The sequence below is a fragment of the Manis javanica genome, chromosome 5 (genome assembly GCF_040802235.1).
Source record: "Manis javanica isolate MJ-LG chromosome 5, MJ_LKY, whole genome shotgun sequence".
Classification (NCBI taxonomy): domain Eukaryota; kingdom Metazoa; phylum Chordata; class Mammalia; order Pholidota; family Manidae; genus Manis; species Manis javanica.
In genome coordinates, this window is record NC_133160.1 from 20,128,229 (window position 1) to 20,151,901 (window position 23,673).

At 41.4% G+C, this 23,673-nt stretch overlaps 1 protein-coding gene and 1 long non-coding RNA gene across 4 annotated transcripts in view; one reads left to right on the forward strand and one right to left on the reverse strand.

The window, feature by feature from the left end:
- MANBAL (mannosidase beta like) overlaps nucleotides 1-15,323 on the reverse strand; it is a 40,683-nt gene extending 25,360 nt beyond the window's left edge. Inside the window, exons 1-2 of one of the 2 annotated variants that reach the window (XM_017667625.3) lie at nucleotides 15,295-15,323; nucleotides 6,010-6,218 (exon numbers count right to left, since the gene is read on the reverse strand). In XM_017667625.3, coding sequence (XP_017523114.1) covers nucleotides 6,010-6,159 — 150 coding nt within the window. In that variant the 5' untranslated portion in view covers nucleotides 6,160-6,218; nucleotides 15,295-15,323. The remainder of the gene's footprint in view (nucleotides 1-6,009; nucleotides 6,219-15,294) is intronic. The other variant, XM_017667626.3, reaches the window with a different exon arrangement.
- A 24-nt stretch (nucleotides 15,324-15,347) lies between these two features.
- LOC140849471 (uncharacterized) lies at nucleotides 15,348-23,470 on the forward strand. 2 transcript variants are annotated; one of them, XR_012131369.1, is made up of 3 exons: nucleotides 15,348-15,483; nucleotides 19,257-19,603; nucleotides 19,735-23,470. It is a non-coding gene; the product is annotated as an uncharacterized lncRNA (long non-coding RNA). The 2 variants fall into 2 exon arrangements; XR_012131370.1 differs by lacking the exon at nucleotides 15,348-15,483 and adding an exon at nucleotides 18,119-18,792.
- Nucleotides 23,471-23,673: the final 203 nt, after the last annotated feature.

Below are 23,673 nucleotides of genomic sequence, written 5' to 3' on the forward strand. Positions count from 1 at the left end.
CCAGCCAGGTTCTGGGGTCGGGGAGCGTTTGGGTCCCGCCTGGCTGCTGCTTGTATCTTACCCCCTTGGTGTGATGTTGAGTTCTCACAGATGTAAATGTATCCTGGCTGTTGTACTGCATCCACTGGTGTCTCTTTTAGGAATAGTTGTATTTATCGTATTTTCATAAATATATATGTTTTTGGGAGGAGATTTCCACTGAACTACTCACGCCACCATCTTCCTGTGACCCTCCCCAATAGACTCATTTTAGACCAAAAGATGCACCCAGACTGAAATGGAAAGGATGGAAAAAAATACTCCATACAAATTGGAATGAAAAAAACGCTGGAACAACAATACTTAGACAAAATAGACTTTAAAACAAAGACTAACAAGAGACAAAGAAGGACATTATATAAAGATTAAGAGCAAGATATAACAATTCTAAGTACCTATGCACCTAACAGAGGAGGACCTCAATATATAAAGCAAATATTAACAGACATAAAAGGAGAGATTGACTAATAAAATGAGAGGCATTTAACATCCACTTACATCAACGGATAGAACACCCAGAGAAAATCAATAAGGAAACAGTGAATTTGGATGACACATTAGACCAAATGGAAATAACAGTTATATACAGAACATTACATCCAAAAACAATAGAATACATATTATTTTTCAGCGCCCATGGAATATTCTCCAGAATGGATCACACTAGGCTACAAAGCAAGTCTCAATAAATTTAAGAAGATTGATAGAGGGCAAGTACCTCAATATAATAAAGGCCATATATGACAAACCCACAGCCAACATTATACTTAACAGCAAGAAGATGAAAGCTTTTCCTTTAAGATCGGGAATAAGACAAGGATGCCCACTCTCCCCACTTCTATTCAATATAGTACTGGAGGTCCTAGCCACAGCAATCAGACAACACAAAGAAATAAAAGGCATTCAGATTGGCAAGGAAGAAGTTAAATTGTCCCTGTTTGCAGATGACATGATATTGTACATAAAAAACCCTAAAGAATCCACTCCAAAACTACTAGATCTAATATCTGATTCAGCAAAGTTGCAGGATACAAAATTAATATGGAGAAATCTGTGGCATTCCTATATACTAACAATGAACTAGCAGAAATAGAAATCAGGAAAACAATTCCATTCACAGTTGCATCAAAAAGAATAAAATACCTAGGAATAAACCTAACAGGGAAGTGAAAGACCTGCACCCTGAAAACTACAAGACACTCATGAGAGAAATTAAAGAAGATACCAATAAATGGAAACACATCCCATGCTCATGGATAGGAAGAATTAATATTGTCAAAATGGCCATCCTGCCTAAAGCAACCTACAGAGTCAATGCAATTCCTATCAAAATACCAAGAGCATTCTTCGACAAACTATAGAAAATCATTCTAAAATTCATATGGAACCACAAAAGACCCCAAATAGCCAAAGCAATCCTGAGAAGGAAGAATAAAGCTGGGGGGATTATGCTCCCCAACTTCAAGCTCTACTACAAAGCCACAGTAATCAAGACAATTTGGTACTGGCACAAGAACAGACCCATAGACCAATGGAACAGACTAGAGAGCCCTGATATAAATCCAACCTATACAGTCAATTAATATATGATAAAGGAGCCATGGACATACAATGGGGAAATGACAGCCTTTTCAACAGCTGGTGTTGGCAAAACTGGAAAGCTACATGCAGGAGAATGAAACTGGATTATTGTTTAACCCCATACACAAAAGTAAACTCAAAATGGATCAAAGACCTGAATGTAAGTCATGAAGTCAGAAAACTCTTAGAAGACAACATAGGCAAAAATCTCCTGAATATAAGCATGAGCAACTTCTTCCTGAATGCATCTTCTCGAGCAAGGGAAACAAAAGTGTGAACTCATGGGACTACATCAAACTAAAAAGTTTCTGTAAGGCAAAGGATACCATCAACAGAACAAAAAGGCATCCTACAATATGGGAGAATATATTTGTAAATGACATATCTGACAAGGGGTTAACATCCAAAATATATAAAGAACTTACATGCCGCAACACCCAAAAAGCAAATAACCTGATTAACAAATGGGCAGAAGATATGAAGAGACAGTTCTCCAAAGAAGAAATTCAGATGGCCAACAGACACATGAAAAGATGCTTCACATCACTAATCATCAGGGAAATGCAAATTAAAACCACAATAAGACATCACCTCACACCAGTAAGGATGGCCAGCATCAAAAAGACTAAGAACAACAAATGCTGGTGAAGATGCGGAGAAAGGGGAACCCTCCTACACTGCTGGTGGGAATGTAATCCAGTTCAACCATTGTGGAAAGCAATATGAAGGTTCCTCAAAAAACTAAAAATAGAAATATCATTTGACCCAGGAATCCCATTCCTTGGAATCTACCCAAAGAATACAACTTTTCAGATTCAAAAAGACATATGCACCCCTGTTTCTCGTAGCACTTTTTACAATAGCCAAGATATGGAAGCAACCTAAGTATCCATCAGTAGATGAATAGATAAAGAAGATGTGGTACGTATACACAATGGAATATTATTCAGCCATAAGAAGAAAACAAATCCTACCATTTGCAACAACATGGATGGAGCTGGAAGATATTATGCTCAGTGAAATAAGCCAGGTGGAGAAAGACAAGTGCCAAATGATTTCCCTCATTTGTGGAGTATAACAACAAAGCAAAACTGAAGGAACAAAATAACAGCAGACTCAAACTCAAGAAGGAACTAGTGGTTACTAAAGGGGAAGGGCGTGGGAGGGTGGGTGGAGAGGAAGGGAGAAGGGGATTGAGGGGTATTATGTTTAGTACACATGGTGTGGGGGATCACAGGGAAAAGAGTGTAGCATAGAGAAAGCAAATAGTGAATCTGTGGCATCTTACTACACTGATGGAGAGTGACTGCATTGGGGTATGGGTGGGGACTTGATAATATGGGTAAATGTAATAACCCCATTGTTTTTCATGTGAAACCTTCATAAGAGTGTATATCAATAATACCTTAATAAAAAAAAATTTTTTTAATTTAAGAAGACTGAAATCATACTAACGTTATTTCTAACCACAGTAGTATAAAACTGGAAATCAAATACAAGAAAAAATTGGAAAAAGCACAAACGGAAGCTAAACAGCATGCTACTAAACAACGAATGGGTCATCAAAGAAATTAAAAAATACTTGGAAAATAATGAAAATAAAAAACAACAGTTCAAAGTCTTTGGGTTGCAGGAAAGCAATGCTATAAGGGAAGGTTATAGCAATATAGCACCTACCTAAAGAAGTAAGAAACACCCCAAAAAACAATCTAACCAAACACCTAAAGGGACTAGAAAAAGAAAAACAAAGACCAAAGTTAATAGAAGGAAATAACAAAGATCAGAGAGGAAATAAATGAAACAGACTAAAAAAATAATATAGAAGATCAATGACACTAAGAGCTGACTCTTTGAAAAGATAAACAAAATCGATAAACTTTTAGCTAGACTCAAGAAAAAAAGAAAACTCAGTAATACCTGAAATGAAAGAAATTACAACTGATACCGCAGAAATACAAATGATTATAAGAGTATTGTGAAAAATTATATGTCAATAAATTGGACAACCTGGAAGAAATGGATACTTAGAAACATACAATCTTAAAGACTGAACCAGGAAGAAATAAAAAATTTGAACAGACCAATTACTAGTAATGAAATTGAACTGGTAGTCAAAAACTACCAACAAACAAAATACCAGGATGGCTTCACAGGTGAATTCTACCAAACATTTAAAGAGTAAGTACCTCTTCTACTCAAACTATTCCAAAAAACTGAAGAGGAAAGAAAGTTTCCAAATTCATTCTGTGAGGTCAGCATTACCCTGGTACCAAAACCAGACAAGGACTCTACAAAAAAAGATAATTATAGAACAATATCCCTGATGAACATAGATGCAAAAATACCTCAATAAAATAAAATGTAAAAATACAGTAAAAAGATCATTTACAGTAAAAAAGATCATACAGTAAAAAAATCAGTAAAAAGAGAATTTATCTCAGGGATACAAGGATAGTTCAATATCTGCAAATCAATCAATGTGATACACCACAATAACAAAAGGAATAAAAACCATATGATCAATAGATGCTTTAAAAGCATTTGACAAAGTTCAACATCCATTCATGATAAAAACTCAACAAAGTGGGTATAGGGGGCACGTATCTCAACATAATAAAGGCCACATATAACAAACCACAGCTAACATCATACTCAATGGCAAAAAGCTAAATGCTTTTCCCCTGAGATCAGGAACAACACAAGGATGCCTGCTCTCATCACTTTTATTCAGCATAGTCCTTTAAGTCCTAGCCACAGCAATCAGACAAGAAAAAGAAATAAAAGGCACCCAAATTGGTAAGGAAAAAGTAAAACTGTCACTATTTGAAGATGACATGATATATATATGCAGAAGACCCTAAAGACTCCACCAAAACACTATTCAAATTAATAAGTGAATTCAGTAAAGTCACAGGATACAAAATTAATGTACAGAAATATGTTGCATTTCTATATACAAATAATGAACTAGCAGAAAGAGAAATTAAGAAATCAATCCCATTTACAATTGCACCAAAAGATAAAATACCTAGGAACAAATCCAACCAAGGAGGTAAAAGAACTGTACTCTGAAAAACAGTGATGAAAGAAATTGAAGATGACACAAATAAGGAAAGTTATTCCATGCTCATAGATAGGAAGAATATTGTTAAAATGGCCATACTGCCCAAAGCAATCTACAGATTCAATGCAATCCCTATCAAAATAACAATGGCATTTTCACCAAACTAGAGCAAATAAACCTAAAATACATATGGAACCACAAAAGACCCCAAATAACCAAAGTAATCTTGAGAAAGAAAAACAAAGGTGGACGTACCATGCTATCTGATTTCAATCTGTAGTACAAAGTTACAGAAATCAACACAATATGATACTGGCACAGGAACAGATACACAGACCAATAGAACAGAACAGAGAGCCCAGAAATAACCCCACACCTATATGGTCAATTTATATATGAGAAAGGAGGCAAGAATATACAATGGGGAAAAGTCTCTTTGATAAATGGTGTTGGGAAAACAGGCAGCTACATGCGAAAGAATGAAACTGGATCATTGTCTTACACCATACACAAAAACTGACCCAAAATGGATTAAAGATGTTGGGTGGATTAAATATAAGACCTGAAACCATAAAACTACTAGAAGAAAACACAGGCAGTAAACTCGAACATCAGCATTAGAAATTTTTCTCTGGGTAAGTCTCCCCAGGCAAGGGCAACAAAAGCAAAAGTAAAGAAGTGGGACTACACTAAAAAGCTCCTGCACAACTAAGGAAACCATCATCAAAATGAAAAGGCAACCTATTGTATGGGAGAATGTATTCACAAATGATATATCAGATAAGGGGCTAATATCCACAATAAAGAGAGAACTCAACACCAAAAAAACAAATAATCTGGCTGCACCTGTTATCATGTCTCCTCTGTGCTCTGGCCACAGTCACTGCTACTCAATTCCTTTAACTAGCCCATTTCTTTATTCCTTGGGAGCTTGGGCATGCAGTTCCCTGCCCCTAGGGGAGGGAGAATAGCCCAGCCCCCACCTCCGGGTAAGATCAGGTCTTCCCCCTTGTTACACACCCTCACAGTACCCTGTACTTCTATCCTGTATGGAAATGTGTGAGTATCTGTTTCCAATCTGACTCTCTCCCAAGGAATAGAAGCTCTTTAAGGAAAGACACCACATCTTTCAGCAGGGTCTGATATGTAGTACATAATAAATAAAAATCTGCTTAACACGTGTGTCATTGCCAGCAGGTGGGAATCTGTGTACACACTAAACCAATAAGCCCAGCACAGTCCCTGCTGATCTTCCTTGCTGTGGTATCTGTTTTTAGTACCTAGAACCCAGCCTGAGTTGCTGAGGCTCACAGGGAAGGACTCACCACCTCGTGGGACTTGGGAACAGGTACGATGATGGCCAGCACACAGATCAGCTGAAAGATGGCCCCCAAGAAGAGTCCATACCGGAGCAGGTTCTCCAGAAAAGTAGGCTCAGGCACCTCAGGAGGTGAGAAGTCCAGGTCGGAGGCCATGGCCTCAGCTGCCTGCTGCCTGGGGTCTCCTCCAACTCACCACTCTCCAGAGCCAGCTTCTAAATACAAAGGATAAGTGTCATGTTTCTATAACTGAACTTTAAAATGGTTCCACTTGCACCAACACACAGACACCAAAAAAGATACAAAGGAACTGTGGCGAAATGTTAATGATTCTTGAATCTAAGTGGAGGATACAAGGATAGTCACTAGACCATTCTTTCAACTTTTTTGTGTGTTTGAAATTTTCCACATACAAAGTTAGGGAAAATAAGTAAATGCAAACACTTTCAACAAAAATCTCCAATCGACACACACTTACGGAAGGCTTATGTTTCAGGTTTTGTTTATTCATTTATTCATTCAATTATTCATTCAACAAACACTGAACACCAAGCACTGAAGAGTGAGCAAGAGAGACAAATCCCTGCTCTCTTGGGGACTACAACTCTGGACAGAGGAGATGAAAAAACACATCCAGATGTGACATGCCAGCTAGGGAAAACTGTTTTGAAAAAAACTTCAGGGGATCATTTTATTTTGTATGGGGTGACAGGAAGGGCTCTCTGCAGAAGAGATGGGGTTGAAGTGGCAGTGATATGAAGTATGAGAGTGAGCCACTGGAATATCTGAGGGAAGCATTTTCCAGGTACAGAAAAAAGCAAGGGTAGAGACCCTGGGCACGGAAGTAAGTCCAAAATGGCTAGACAGGTATACTCAGGAGGGAGAGAGAAAGGAAGATCAGAGAGACGTGACAGCTGACCTCAGAGGACCTGACACTTCCAATTTGACTGAGTAAAATGTAAAGCCACTGAAGGGTTTTGAGCAGAAAAGTGACATGTTCTGATTTTAAATGGGGAGGGGAGGAGTGACAGAGTGAACACAGAGAGACCAGTGAGGAGGCTACTGCCAATAATTCAAGTAAGAGATGCTGGGGACATGGACACAGGGACAGTGGTCACATCACAGCCAGTGGTGGAGGGCCACTGTCCTCAGTCCACTCTAAACTCTCCTTTCACCAGACCCTCCCCGGCCCCCACTCCTAATATCCTGGTCAAGGATGAAAGGCTCTTTCAAAATCCTGGGCCTCTGCCCAAGCTGCACACTGCGAGAATGCCCTCTCCCACTCTGACTGCTTCGTAAAGCCCCCAATCTATGAACAGGCTGAGTCCAAGTGTCACCTCTCCAGCATACCTTCCTTACGGCCCTCCCTCTACCCTGGTATGACGGAACTGCTTCTCCTCTACCACAGCACCCAGGAGTGGCTTCGTTCTGCCCACTCCAGTGAGAAAGGGGCAAACTTACTTTGGAATCAGGCCCACCTGAATCCAAAGCCCTTTGTGTTTTCAGAGATCTATGCCACAGTGCAATTTCCTGCTAAATCTGAGGTGCCCAAAATGGTGGCCATGAGTCACACGTGGCTGAGAATTGAAATACAGCTAGTACAAACTGAGATGGCTATTAAGTTAAATACACACATGATATAGAAGATACTATAAACATAAGAATGTAAAATACCTCATTAATAATGTTTTTAGATTGACATATTGGGTTAAATTATATTAATTTCACCTGATCTTAAAAAAGAGGAACAAGGTGGGAGGATTCACTCTGGTTTCATTAGCTTTTAATACAAAGCTACAATAATTAAAACAGTGTGATACTGGCATAAGGATAAGACCAATGGAATGGAGAACCCAGAAATAAACCCTTACCTATACAGTCAATTGATTTTCAAACAAGGGTGCCAAGATCATTCAATGGGGAAAGATAAGTCTTTTCAACAAAGGATGCTGGGAAAACTGGATATCCACACACAAATGATGAAGCTGGACACCATCATATACAAAAATTAACTAAAAACAAATCAAAGATCTAAAGACCCAAAACCATACAACTTTTAAGGAAAACATAAGGGAAAAAGCTTCATGATATTGAATTTGGCAATGATTTCTTGGATATAACACCAAAAGCACAGGAAACAAAAGAATAAATAAGCTGGATTTAATCAGAATTAAAAACTTTTGTATACTATCACAAGAGCAAAAAGACGAATTGGAAAAAAGTTTGGTGATTTCTCAAAAAGTTAAACATAGAATTACCATATGACCTAGCAATTCCACTCCTAAGTATATGCCCAAAAGAACTGAAAGCAGGGACTCAGACACATGTACACCAATGTTCACTGCTGTATTATTCACAATAGCCAAAAGGCAGAAACAGTCAAGAGTCTATTAACAGTTGAATGGATAAACAAAACATGGCATATACACACAAAGCAATATTATTCAGCTACTAAAAAGAATGAAATTCTGACACAGGATACAACATGAAGGAACCTTGAAAACATTATGCTAATTGAAATAAACCAGACACAAAAGGACAAATACTGTGTAATTCCACTTATATTAGGTACCTAGAATAGGCAAATTCTTACAGAGAGAAAAATAAGAATATAGGTTACAAGGGGTTAAAGGAGGGGGAGTAGGGAATTATTGTCAAAGCGGTGCAGAGTTTCAGTTAGAGATGATGAAAAGGTTCTGGAAATAAACAGCAGTGATGGTTATATCACACTGAATGCCACTGAATTGTACAATTAAAAATGGTTAAAATGGTCAATTTTATGTAATATACATTTTACCACAATAAAAAAAAGTTTTCTTTTCAATTTTTAATTGTGCCCCTAGAAAATTTTAAATTACACACATGGCCAGCATTGTATTCCTATGGCAAAGTCTTGGGCTAAAAAGACTGTCCTAAGACCTCCCTCCACTTTGGCTCTGCTGCAATGCACTGCAAAAATTTTCCAACATGGAGGAGGAGTGGCTGAAGGCTGACAGAAATGACCTTCTGAATAACAGAACGGGACTTACACAAATGGGTATTGTTTCCCTTTCAACCTGGACACTTAGGAAGGTTCAGTGCATGTGACAACAGGGTGGCCACTTTTCACATCACTTGTCTTCTTTGGGAATGGCCTTCAAAGCCTGAGGATGCTTCTAAAAAAAAATAAATCCTCAGAGCTGGCAGTCATCCTCCCAGCGAGGATTTGACTTCTGGAAAGAATCCAACATCATCTGGATCCAAGTGTGGTGAATCAGGTGGAGCCTCAAGCTCAGGAATACCATTTTTGGTCAAATACAAAGTATGACGCTCAGACACCAGGCAGATTGTTTGGGGTGGCTCATAAACTGGCCCTGAAGTGAATTCCAAGGCAGCTGTGAGAACAGCTTCAGCTTCACTGGAGGAAACACAGAGCCCAGACAGGGCACTGCTATGTGGACACCAAGGTGTAAGACAGCTCTCAGCAACTCACAGTTGCAGCTCACACAGCATGCATTTTAAACCATGCCCTTGGTCCCAAGCTTTATACTTAAGGCTTCAAAAAACCTACTGGGCTTACCAAAACTTAGATTAGTTTATGTCACTAACAGCAACATTTTTATGAATATCTGGAGTACAATAAAAAGATGGGGCCCAGGAGTCAGGAATTGGGAGTTTTGGGGGAACGCGAACCCTGACTCTATCAGCAATTAGCTACAGTTTGGGAAGATCCCCTGACCTCCTGGCAACTTGATGTTCTCATGAGTCAAACAACAATAATATCTATTCAAAGCTATAATGCATGTAGGCTTTTTTTTTTTAACAGCAATTAGGCAATATAAAACAAGAGCCATAAAAGTGATTATATCCTTTGACTGAATAACTCACTTCCTAGAATTTACAGTAAGGAAACAATTCAAAAGAAGAAAAAGGCTTCAGGTACAAAAAAGTCCATGGCAGTGCTATTCAAATACTGAAAAACAGGAAACAAATAAAGTGCCCAACAATAAAGTAGCAGTTAACTCAGTTATGAGACATCATGGCATATTCCCCTCCATGAAAAGGGCAAATAGAGTGAACATCAAGTTAGCAGAAAAAGTCTTTGCAAAATAATATTAATGTTTAAAAAACAATTATATAAACACTGTGATTCCAACCATATATAAACTGATTTTATTGGCTAAAGATCAAAAGAGTCTAGGAAAATGTAAATAGTTGCTGTTAAAGTGAAGGAGTCTTGAGTTTTAATTTTGGGAAATACTATTGAAACAATAAATACAATGTAAAAGAAAAATCCATGCCCTCTCTACTTCCTTCACAAGACTTGTTAGGGCCCAAAGTGCCGTCTGCCATGATGGAAATGTTCTGCTTAGTGCTCTCCGGTATAGCAGCCACCAACTACATGCGGCTACTGAGCACTGAAATGTGGCCGCTGAGGAACTAACTTTTTAATTTTACTTAACTTTAAATATAAACAGCCACATGTGCCCAGAGGATTCCCATATTGGACAGCACAGGTATATCAGGAGTATATGCCGGTATAACAGGTTGTAAAAAAGTTCTGGAAAACAAAAATGTTCACACAGACCATGCATGCTCTAGACCTCGGCATTTTCTCCGCACCCATGTGCTTTACTTGCCAGCCTGCCTGCTAGGGTTTCTGGGTTTTCCTTCCTGAGTACAGAAGCCACATGAGTCCTACTCATCTTTCAGCTCTCATCTGGGAGGCAGGAGCCCTCAGGCTCCCCGTGCCAGGCTCTGCTCCTGCCCCCCCCCACCCCTCCCATGCTGCAGCGGTAGCAGTGAGTGAATCATACGCAGATGTGCACAGCACTTTACAGTCAGCCTCTCATTCACTTCACAACCACTGTGGTGGCCAGGATTACTAATGTGGATGAGGAAACCGAGGCTTGGAGAGGTTAATGGCCTACCCTGAGATTATTTGTCTCATAAGTGACAAAGTCAGGGCTCAGACTGGCTGGCTCCTCCAGGGCCCAAGCTCTTACCCAGTAGGTCAATGGTTTTCAAAATGCATGTTGTGACCAATTAGTGAAATGTGGTAACCATTTAGGGGGCTGTAACCAGCACTTTAATTAAACAAATGACAATAGAAAATGTCACATTAGTAAGGGTCACTATTGTGTCCTAAAGCTTTTTTTCAGCTACAGTAGATCCTTGAACATGAGGGTTAGGAGCACCCAACCCCTGAGCAGCTGAAAATTCATTTTGGCTTTTGACTCCCCAAAATCTTAACTACTAAAAGCCTACTTGTTGACTGGAAGCCTTACCAATAACATAAAGTCAATTAACAACTATTTTGTACATTACACATATTATGTACTGTATTCTTACAAGAAAGTAAGCTAGAGAAAAAATGTTTTTTCTAAATGTTGCAAATCTCCAAAAAATTTTCCAATGTATTTATCCAAAGTAATCGGCATGTAAGTGGACTCATACAGTTCAAACCCACTGTTGTTCAAAAGCTGACTGTATATCCATCTAATCCAAATATTTATATTATGGCATCAAATTCGAAATGTATTCCTTACTATTTGAGGACTACTAGATTGGCACCTAATGTTTTGACTTGCTCTGCTGTAAACTCCTGGACAGCAAGGGCCCTGGGTTCATTCTGAGTTTGTTCCAGAGCCTGACTCAAATATATGGCAAATGTTAAAGTTGTTTCCCGTCTTTAAAGCAAAAGCAAATGCCCCAACCAACCGTCTCATTTAACAATGAGGAAAAGTTAAGACGCATGGGGACTGCTGAGGCTCTCTAACTGAGTCTGGGCAGAGCTGACTATCCTGCAATGTCTCTAGACCTACGGTGCTCCAGATTTGCTTGAAAGCAGAGGTTTCTGTACACTGGGAAAATCTCATACCCCTACCAGAATTTAAATAGAAGTACATACACATTTATTATCAAACATGGCAAAGAATTTAATAAGGTTACTAGACCCCTTACAGCTTATCCCTGAGTGCCAGACACCAATAATCTGAGATATTCGTTTGTTGCACACATTCTAATTGAGCAGCTACTATGTGCTGGGCATTATTCTAGTTCCTGCCATGGAGTTTTCAAAATTGGAGGCACTCAAATACACACACACACATATAATGTACCTCAGGGGTGAGTTTTATGAGACAATAAAGAGGGAGCAAAGGAGGTGTATTTTAAATGAAGTGGTCTGGCAAAGGCCTCTTTGAGAAGGTGAAATTTCAGCAGACGTGAGAAAAAAGCAAACGAACAGTCAGAGTACCAAAGGATGGAGTACCCAGGGATAAGGTCCTGAGGCAAGAATGAGCTTTATGATCAAGGGTAACAGTAGACTGCGCAAGCTGCATAGGGCCAGAAGGCCATTATAAAAACTTTGGCTTTTCCTCTGAGTGAAAGGGGAGCCACTGGAAGGTTCTGAGCAAAGAATGACAGGGTCTGACTCATTTTAAAATGGTCCGTCTGGCTGCTGTATTGAGCACTGACTCTAGGGGGATATGAGTGGGAACAAGAAGACAGGAGGCTACCACATCAGTCAAAAAGGATGCTTGCACCAGGATGGAAGCAGTGCAGATGGCAAATTCTCAGGTTATGTATGTATTTGGAAGAGAAAGCCAAGAGGATTGCTAAAGTGAAATCTGAAAGAGTTAAAAATACTCCCTAAAAGTAAAACTTATCTGTATAATACTGTAATGGTGAATACAAGTCATTAAACATTTGCCAAAATCCATAGAACTTAACAGCACAGAGAGTAAATTTTAATGTATGCAAATGCTTTAAAAAATCACTTAGGAGGTCAAGGTATCCCAGGATATGTAGAATGTGACATTCTGAATCTAAACGTATTACAAATGTATTTAAAACCTTCACTGAAGATGTAGGGGAATCAAGTGCTCACTTCAGTAACTTTGGAAATGAATGGAGTCTGTAAAACCAATGACAAAAGGAATGTTGTACTCTAGCTGATAAAGTGTGTGTTGTACTACTGATAAAGTTGTTCCCCACAGGGGATATAGGTTAACAATTCTGAAATCACTACATATTGTATACTGGAATTGAACAATTCCATAAATACACAGAATAAGAGGTTACACAGATAAGCCAGAGAAGGAGACCAGAATGATCCATGTGGAAATGGATGGAAGCTGCAGACATCAGTATGAACTCATATTTAGCTTAATAAAGATACAGGTGACTTCATACAGAACTATTTATAGATATATGTATATATGCAGGTTAATATACACACATATATCACTAGCTGTGTCCCTTGAGAGGGCACATAAGCACGGGCATCCCAGTAGCAATGAACACACATAACACCCAGTTCTTGATGTCTAATACCATTCTCTAATAAAAGGAACCAGGGCTCTTGAAGAAATAGGTAATTTTAGGACTGAAGCAGTAAATATACAAAATTAGTCTGGAGCATAAAGAAAGAAAGAGTTCAAAATACAAAGCAGAACAAAAAAAAACATTTATTGGGTTATGTCAGAGGGATACAGGAGCCAATGGAAGGAGCTCCCAATAGCCAAAACTGGAATACTTTGAATAACAAAATAAAGTAGTACTGGACTACAACCCAAAGTATGAAAAAAATAAGTATCTGAATCCATACTGATACAAAAAATATTTGAGTAAGTAAATAAATGGAGGAGAAAAGACAAATGTCCCACAGAAAAGAATTCCAAATCATTTATGTGCCTTTAAGTGAAGTATAATTCCAAACTCTCAGCCATGGGCTGTTCAGAATAACTTTCTTTCAAGAGCACAATATGGAAAAGGGTGCGGGGAGGAGAGTAACTTCACACCGGAACAATTTGACTACCTCAAACTAGACTGGGCTAATGTCAACACTGGTAACTTATACTGACATCCTGTACCCTTTATGTGATGTGATGAGAATGGCACTTTACCTCCATGGTCTTCCTCCCCACAACCTTCAACTCCAATGTAATCATGAGAAAAACATCAGACAAATCCCAACTGCACATCATTTTACAAAATTTCTCACCAGTAATACCCAAAACTGTCAAGTTTATCTAAAACAAGTCAGGTCTGAGAAACTATCACAGCCAAGAGAAACCTAAGGTGACATCACTTAAACGCAATCTAGTATCCTGGATAGGATCCTGGAACAGATAAGGGACATTCAGAAAAAACTGGGCAAATCTGAAAGCATGGACTTTAGTTAATATTAACTTATCAATACTGGTTCATTAATTGTGACAGATGTACCAAACTAATGTAAGATGTTAATAACAGAGGAAAGTGGGTGTGGGGCATATGGGAACTCACTATGGTATCTTCGCAGTAATTGTGTAAATCAAAAAGTTCTAAAACAAAAAGGTTATTCCAAAAAGTCAAATTTTCAAAATAAATAAATAACCCCTGAAACATGTATAGCTCTCCAGACTTAGCAAATAGAAACGAAATCTCCTACGACTGTAAAACCCATATTCCAACTATGTTGGTAGGGGATTCTTGGCTTCTAATGAATTGATTTTAACATTCTACTCTGAGAATTCCACCGAAGCAGACTGGGGAATAGAAAACCAGTGTTAGGCCTACAGCAATGAGCTGAATGCCCAGACTCGTCCCATTACAACAAATTCCCCAGAACTGCTCAAAATTCTAACCGAATTTTGTCCTTCAGAAAGCTAATACAGCTCCCAGAGCAGTCACAACTGACAGACAGTGGGGCGAAACTGTGTGCAGATGCCCTGCCTGCAAAGTGTAATTATTAAATTCGAATTCGTTGCCACCACTTAAAATATGTGTGGGGTTTCGTATATTCATTTCCCATTTCTCTTAAAAATGAAGTGACCCAACTGTGAGCTTACGAAGCGCTTTACATTCACTGTCTCCTATAATTCTCAAATCACAACTATGCGCCCATTTCACAGAGGAAGCAGAACCGGAGCGGCAGCCAGACTGCCCACGGTTACATAGCAAGGAGGGTACACCAGGATCGAACCCGGCCAGACTTGACTCCGGAGCTCCGGCTCCTCCTAATGCTCCATCGCTGAAGGCACGGCCAGATTTTGGCCTTTAGGAGAGCTGGGTTCGGGCCCGGGTTCCGAACTAAAGCTCTAGGCGGCACCAGGGGAGGCCTTCCGCCTCCCTGGAACTCAGCTTCCCCTCTGGAAGTGACTTTCTAACAAGAGCCACGGGAAGTCATTCACGCCGCGCGCAGAGTGCCGCCGGGCCAGCCCGACCGCGGCGCAGGACAGGTGCCCAAACCCTCTGCTTCCCGCCGTCTCTAAGACTCCGCCCAGCCCCGAATCCCGGCCCGGCAGCCGGCGCCACCGCACTCACCTCCCGCGCGGCCCGGAAGTGGTTCCCTGAGACACCCCCTCCCCCCACCACCCGGATCCCGGAAGTGACGCGCGGAGCAGCCAGCACGCTCAGCTCCGCCCGCGTTGCTAGGTTTGACGGTTGAGGCTACTAGGCTTTGTCAGACGTTTGTTCTTACTCTGCGGGCTGGAGCCGGAGGGAGAGGTCTGGGTAAGTGAGATCCAGACCTCCGCTGTTCTCCAAGCCCCTTTATCACTCAGCTGATTTCAGCAAACGCCTTAATTCTGTATTAGGCGCTGAGCTAGGTAGGAGTCTACAAGTCAGAGTAAACAAGAACAGTCTTATAATTATTAGAATCAAATTATTAGAATTTGTTCAAAACATCCACTGAGAACATACTCTGCCTTGTGCTGATTACTGGGGGTACGGTGCTGAATCAGACAGATGCAGTCTCTGCCCTTATGGAGCTTGCAGTCTGGTGGAGCAAGACAGATGAAATAATTAAATGAGCCTATAATTATGTCATAGTGTCTGGAAGGCCAAGAACAGGGTTCCTGACTGAGTAGAGGTGGGGCAAGTAGTAGGAGGAAAGCTGATCTAGTTTAGATAGAGCATAGTAACCAGCTTCCAACATGCACCTGGGTGATTGAGTCCTGGTATCCATGCTCCTAGGTTAGCCTCTCCCCACTGAATAGGGCAGATCATGTAACCAATAGAAATCTTGGAGCATGAGTTCCAAGATTAAGACCTAAAAGACATTGCTCTTCCTCTTTGTTCTTTCTTGAGCACTCATGAAGAATCCACATAATGAGGACACTCAAAAAACCCTAAGGAGAGGTTTGCTAGGGTAATAACTGAAGCCTCCTGCCACCAACCAACTCCAATTTGTGATCCACCTTGGGAGTCAATCTTCCAGACCCAGTCAAGCCTTGAGATGACTGCAGCTCTGGCCAAAATCTTGGCTATAATCTCATGAGTGACCTTGAGCCAGAAATACTTAGCAAAATCACTCTTCAATTCCTGACCCACGGAAACTGTGAAAGAATGCATTTCAGAGTAATTTTTTATGCAGCACAGGTAACTAATACATAGAAGAGCAAGGAGAAGGGGTTAGGTGCTAACGATTCAAAAAAGAATGAGACCTAACCTTACCCTCAAAAAGTTCACTCTTAGAAGACACAGAAATAATTATAATTCACTCAATAGCCACTAATCCCCTACTATGTGAGATAGTGTGGAGGACCCAAAGATATGTAGTTCACTCATTCATTAATTCAACAAATATTTATGGAATTTCTACTCTGGATCTTGCACTATGGAACTGGGAAGACGATGGGCAGGTGGAGCCCTACCAAACTGTGCTTACAAACTAGGGTTTGATGTCTGACATCTCCATTAATCACACAGAGAAATATATACTTATGAACTATAAGATGTATTGGGAAGAAAGAAGAGGAAACCATAAGAGAATAGCATGGGTGATATGAATCAAGCAAGGGTGATCAGGGAAGACTCTCTGTGGAGGTAACATTTTTTAAAATTAAGGTATCATTGATATACAATCTTATGAAGGTTTCACATGAGCAACATTGTGGTTACTACATTCACCTGTATTATCAAGGCCCCCCCCAACACACATCCCATTGCAGTCACTGTCTATCAGTGTAAATGCTATAGAGTCACTACTTGTCTGTGCTATATTGCCTTCTCCACGACCCCCCGTACATTCTGTGTGTTAATCATAATGCCCTTTAATCCCCTTCTCCCTCCCTCCCCACCCACCCTCCCCAACCCCTTCCCTTTGGAAACCGCTAGTCCCTTCTTGGAGTCTGTGAGTCTACTGCTGTTTTGTTCCTTCAGTCTTGCTTTGTTGTTATATACTTGTGGAGGTGACATTTAAGCTAAGCATTGAAGAATGGGTAGGAATTTGCCAGGCAAAGAGAAGTAGGAGATCATCGTGGGAGATGGAAAGGCTGTGGGAAAGGTCTGGAGCATAAGATGGAAGGAGAAGCTGAGGCCTGAAGGGTACAGATATTTAGGACATGACTAGGTATGTGCCCTGAAGTGACTCACTGTAGAGTGTGGGTGAAGAGGGTCATAGGAAACAAAGATGTTTTATGTGTTGAATTGTGTCCCCAAAAAAAGATACATTGGAATCCACAGTACCTCAGACTGTGATCTTATATGAAGACAGGGTCTTCATAGAAGTAATCAAGTTAAAATGAGGTCTGTAGGATGGACCTAATCCAGCATGACTGGTATCCTTATTAAAGGGGGAAATTTGGACACAGATGCACACATAAGGAACATGCCATGGGAAGATAAAGGCATAGATCAGGGTAATGCTTCTACAAGCCAAGGAATGCCAAAAATTGCCAGCAAATCACTGGAAGCTAGCGGAGAGCTATGGAAAAGATTCTTTCTCACAGCCCTCAGCCTTGATATCTGATTCCTACCCTCCAGAACTGTGGGAAAACATATACCTGTTGTTTAAGCCACCCAGTTTGTGGTACTTTGTGATGGCAGCCCTAGCAACCTAATGTAGACATGCAGGTGCTTTGAAACCTGTTACTCTCCACATCCATATGTAAAAGATCCCCTGTGTGGCTGCTTCAGGCAGTTACTTTCCTTTTTTCTGGAAGCGTCTGGAGGGCTCCAGCTGAGTCTTGCTCATCTCTGTGCCAAGCATGGGTAGCACCACAACACATCAGAGAGCTCTGTGAGTTGCTTGTTTCTATCCATAATATGTATACTAGCTACACACTAGGAAAGAAAAAGTTGAGAAAGGCATGTTCTCTGCTCTGAAAAAAACTATAAACTAGATTAACACATGACAAGGTGAATTGGTTTATAATTGTAAATTATGACTGCGATTTATTATTCACTAAGCACCATGCACACTACAAATATCAATATTCTCCCTCAGCAACCCTATAAGATAGGTATTGTTTCCAAGTGAAGAAACTGAGACTGGAGAAGTTAATCAACTTCCCCAAGGCCTCTAGGAAAATGAGGAGGATCAGCAGGGACTGATGTAACTGGGAAGGCTTCATGAGGGAGGTGGCCCAATGTAGGTCCCAGATAATGGACTGGATTTGGATATGGAAATGGAAGGTAGAGGTGCAAGACTTGCTTTCCCACCTCCAAGCCTTTGCTTTGTTGGTCTCTTTGCCTGGAATGCTCTCCTCTCCTAGCTCTTCAAAGACAGGCTCATTATTATCCTTTAAGGTTCAGCCCAAATACTATCTTTTGAGAAAGGGCTTCCCTGATCACTCTTTCTAGCTAATAATTTTCTCTAATAATGGGTCCAGCGGAACGGACCATCCCACAGCCTCTTCTGCCCCATGACTGCGTACTGTGGGAAAGACTCTGTGTCAGCTTCCGGCTTGGCACTTAACTGGCCTGGAAGTCAGTTGCCATGTAAGAAGTACAACTAGCCTGAGACCAGCGAGCTGTAAGCAGCCCAACCCAAGGAGCGTCAGACTCCAGACTTGGGAGTGGAGAAGCCACCTTGGAGAGGTGGGGAGATGGACCGGTGGGTGATAAAGCAAAGATGGTAGACTGTTAAGTGTAGTCTAGCTGGTAGGTAGTGTTTACTGCACAATTCTTTCAACTTTTTTATATATTTGAAGTTTTTCAGTACAAAATTTTAGGCAAAAGAAAACCATCTTGGATGTAGACTCTCCAGCTCAGACACCTCAGCTGACATGGAGCAGGGATGAATCTCTCAGCCCAGCCTTTTCCAAACTTCTGAACCACAAAATCAAGAGCTAACTAACTGAATATTTTAAGCCACTAATTTTTAAGGTATAGATAGCAGAAACTTTCTAAGCAGAGCTCCCTGACTTTCTATCTCAGCTCCCTGCCCAATTCTTTTGTAGCATTACTTCAGTGTGTAATTATTCTGTTTGCTTACTTATTTATTATCAGTCTCTCCCCGCTAGAGTGTAATCTTATTTCCTTTGTTCTTTCCTACCTTCCAGCTCCTAGCACATTGCCTGTTACATGCAGGTACAAATGAATGTTTGTTGAATGACTGATTGAGACCAGGAGGTGGATCCCTTCTCAAGAGTAACAGAAGAGAATAAAGAGTCCACAGAGTGGTGGAAACACTGGTATTTGCCAACTGGGCTGCCCAACCCTCATTTGTGAGACTCCCAGGAAGCAGAAAGAGGCAGCCCCCTCTCCCATGATGGCAGGTGGGTGGGGCAGACACACGCTCTCCTCAGTCCTGTTGGAGCAAGAGGCTGGACTTAACCAGGACTGGTCAGAAGCCCACCCCAAACTGAATCCATAGGCAGATGCCAGCTGCAAGGGTCAGTGGAGACTGGTGAGTCAAGAGTCCAGGGCTTTGTTCTGAGCAGGCGGTTCTTGGGGCAGAATCTTGGCCAGACCTGGCTCTGGGTGGGTCCTGGCTGAGGTCAGTTCTGTGGTGTTTCATCACCAACTTCTCTGTTTTAGGTTCAGCTCCAGTGTGAAGCCACCAATTCTGAGTGCAGCAGATCCTACTATATCCAGGATGAAAGATCAAAGCAAGGGACAACTTTCCTCCAGGCAATGGGGGGACATCTTTTACGTGCTGGAAAGGCCAGGGACACATTCCTCTTGGAGTCAGCAGGGCCCAAACAGTAGTGAAGACTCATCACATTCTGGACTGTTCCTCTGGCCTCCCAGGAGTCTCATAGCAGATAACTTTGATTATTCAAGGTCATTTCTCTCATTTTCTACAAGGTGTGAACTCAGTCAGGACTGGATTCTACTCTGGGGTGTCCATAAACACAAGGAGCCTAGGATCCTCCAGGAGCAGGTCTGCTACAAAGAAAGAGAGGTTCACATTTCAATGCTGGGCTCACAGGAGAGGCCATCAAATGGAATTTCCATCAGAAGATATATTACATGTCAGCATCACAGAGGGTCTGCCCTTCCTAGGAAAATCCAACATCCTAACTTGTTTTTGAGACCCAGGATCTCCCACAGTTCTGAAACCTGAAAAGCTCCTTTCAGCAAACAAATCTTGAGTGCCAACTGTATGTCATACACACACTGGGAACAAGATCTTGGGCTCTGGTCAGGGAGACAGACCTGAAAACAAAATAATGCAACAGCATATTTTCAGTTCTACAAAAGAAGTATGTGCAGTGACTTAAGAACCCAGGAGAAGCATCAGACTCTGGCTTTGGCAATCATGGAAGGCTTCCCAGAGTAGGTGACATTCAGTCTCCAGAAGGAGATTCCAGCAGAAGCAAAGGCCCAGGCCAGGGCTCCCACCTTCAGTTCCTCCTGAGGAGAAAGCCCAGACTCCACCTCTTTGAAGTGCTGGTCATGGACATAGCACAAACTTCACACACATCCAGCATCTGGATGGTATTAATTATCTCCACACTTACTAAGTGCCTGCCCCATTAAACTTGACCCTGACCGACAGCACGGTTGGCTCCCAGGGTTAAGTCCACACTAAATATTCAATTACACACAGCACAAGCAGAATCTTATTTGCTGCCGATTAGTTCACTTGTCCTGTGAAAGCACTTTTCCAGTTGCATAATAATGGTGGTTTTTTTTTAATTGTGTGGAATCTTCCTTGTGAGGGACTTTAAGCCAGACCGTCTCCCCAGAGGGAGACAGAAACCAGTGTCATCATCTTCATTTTGTACCTGGAGGAAACCAGTAAAGAGATCTTTTCCAGCTTTGTAAGCTGGGATCTTACTCCTCTTTCAGGGCCTGCCTCCTCTTTGAAGATTTTTTGGTTTCCCCATCAGAATTTCCAGGCAGTACATGACACCAAAAGAAGCTAAGAGAATGGTTGAGCCTTTACTGTGTACAGGGCCCTGTGTGGAAACTTGATCTGCCTTCATTCACTTGGTCCTCCCAGCAAACCTGAGGGAGTTCCATTTCACAGCTGAGGAAACTGAAGCATAGAGAAGTTGAGAGCTGGGTCTTGGGTTATACAACTAAGTGTTAGAGTCAGAATTCAAACCCAGGCCTCCAAGCCCATTTTCATAACCACACACAATTCTGGCCCATTCATCCACCCATGCAACAAATATTTATTTAACACCTACTGTACACCCGGTGCTTGCTAGTAGTATAGTACTTGGTAGGGATGCAGTAGCAGAGGAAACATCGTCCCTTCCCTAAGGAGTATTATCATTTAGCAAGGGAAGACATATTTTAAATGCCTCCACACAAAATTATTTAAATACATATCAGGCATCAAGCAATGTTAGCAGAATCTAATTGAACTAGATAAGACACTAGTAGGGCCAGAAAAGAAATCAGGTCTCTGGATAGCTCTTTCTTTCCTGTAATTTTAAGAGTCAGTCACCTCTTCCTTTTTTCTTAGATTCTGCAGCTAAGCAATGCCTACAGATGTCCACATTTGCTTTATGAATTGCCACAGACCACTTCTTTCTATGAATCACAGCTTTCCCAGCTATAAAATGGAAATCAAAATAGCAACAGACTGGAAGCAACTCAAATATTTATCAACAGGGAACCCCTTAAATAAAGGATGGTATTTCTACATCATGGGATATGCAGCTATTGAAAAGCATGAGAACTGTAAATGCTGGAGAAGGATCACTAAGACACACTGAGTGAAAGAACAAGGTACAGGGCAGTGAGTATGGAATGCTGCCCATTGTGTAAATAAAAAAGGAGAAAGGAGATAAAGGAACATGCTTACATATGCATGGGCTGTCCCAGCAAAGGTGCACAGGAAACAGGTACTAGCATCCCCACCACCACCAAGGAAGGGACCTGGACACACAGGGTCATGGAGAAACTTACTCTTAATGTGTGCCATTTTGTAACTTCTGAATTTTGATTCTGTGCATGTACCTTCTTAAAGATCAATGAATCAGTTCAAGAAAACTTTAATACAACCTTTTGGTGTTATTGTTAGGTACAAAGGAGAGGTCAGATTTGGCAGCCCTTGGAAAATCTAAAACAATTACAACACATGTTGCTCCTAATGAGACAAGGGAGGAATTGGGGCCAAACAGAGAAGAAAAGAGGAGGAAAAGAGGAAAGAAACAAAGAGGCTATGCATAGATAGAAAGACGGGCAGAGAGAAAATCACAATTACTTCAGTGCCACTGAGACCCCAAGGCAGCCGTGCTCCCTACTTCTTTCAAGCCAGCTGCCAGGTTGCCATGGTAATGTAATAGCCTGTAATAAGCTTATTTATGATTCTGAAAACATTAAAAGAAAAAGAGAAAAATGCCAGCAAGCTGCAGATAGGCAGCAATGGGCAGAGAAGGTGCCTGTGTGAGAGGAGGTAGCAGGGTGACCTTCCTGGGGCTTCAGATCCCCCCTTCAGAACCTGGAGGGATCAGCCTAGAGCAGAGGGTCACAAACCTGAGCACATACCCGAATCATCTGGAAAGCTAGTTAAAACACAAATTGGTGTGCCTGCTCCCAGAGATTTTGATTCACTGGGTCTGGGGTAGGGCATTTCTAACAAGTTCCCGGGAGGTGTGGCTACTGCAGTTCGGGAACCATGCTTGGAGAACCATCATCTGAAATGATCTCTAAAGGCCTCTCCCAATCAGGATTCCATGACTGTGGGCTCCAGCTCCCATTCGCTGAGCACATCCATACCCCATCAGTTCCTCTGTTAACCGAGCATCTACAGCATTCTGATGAGTTGTCAGGTAACCCAAAGCACCTGGTGAGCCAATAGCTTACAGGGCAGCTCCCGAGGCAGAGGCCAGCACCTCATACAAGCAATTGCAGGGGAAGGTTGGCCGGGTTAGCAGCTGTCTTTGCCAGCACTCTCTCAGGGCCAATTAACTGGGTGTGATGGCCAACAGGTGCCACTGGGCCAGAGGAAAGGCAGCTGTCAGTCAAGACAAGGGCTGGCAAGGGCCAGAGCTGGCTAGAGAGAACTGGAAAATGACAGAAGCCATATCTTCAGGTCCTATAATTTACCACAGTAAGATTCTGGTTCCCCACAGAAATGGAAACAGACAGACAAATCCGAACACCCAATCGCATTCAACATGCACAGCATGCTTGAGTGAGAAAGCTCAGCTCATGGCTGGGGTAGAATGCCACATTAATGACAAGTCCCTCCAACTTGAGGATTTCTTGCACCTTCCAACAGATATTTGTAGAGCACTAGTGAAGTGGCAGGCACTATGCTAAATGATGGGTGGGTAGTGAGCAAAAGTGGCCCCTGCCCTCACAGAGCCTACATTTATGTAAAAGGAGACAGACATTACTCGAAGAATCATACAATATACTTGTGCTGTGGTTATGTAAGTGAATGATCTTGTTTTTAGGAAATAATGCTTAAATATTTAGAAGTAAATGGGCAAGGTATCTGCATCTTATTCTCAAGTAGCACAGAAAAAATAGCTATATAGTGTCTATACATGTATGATTGTATATATAATC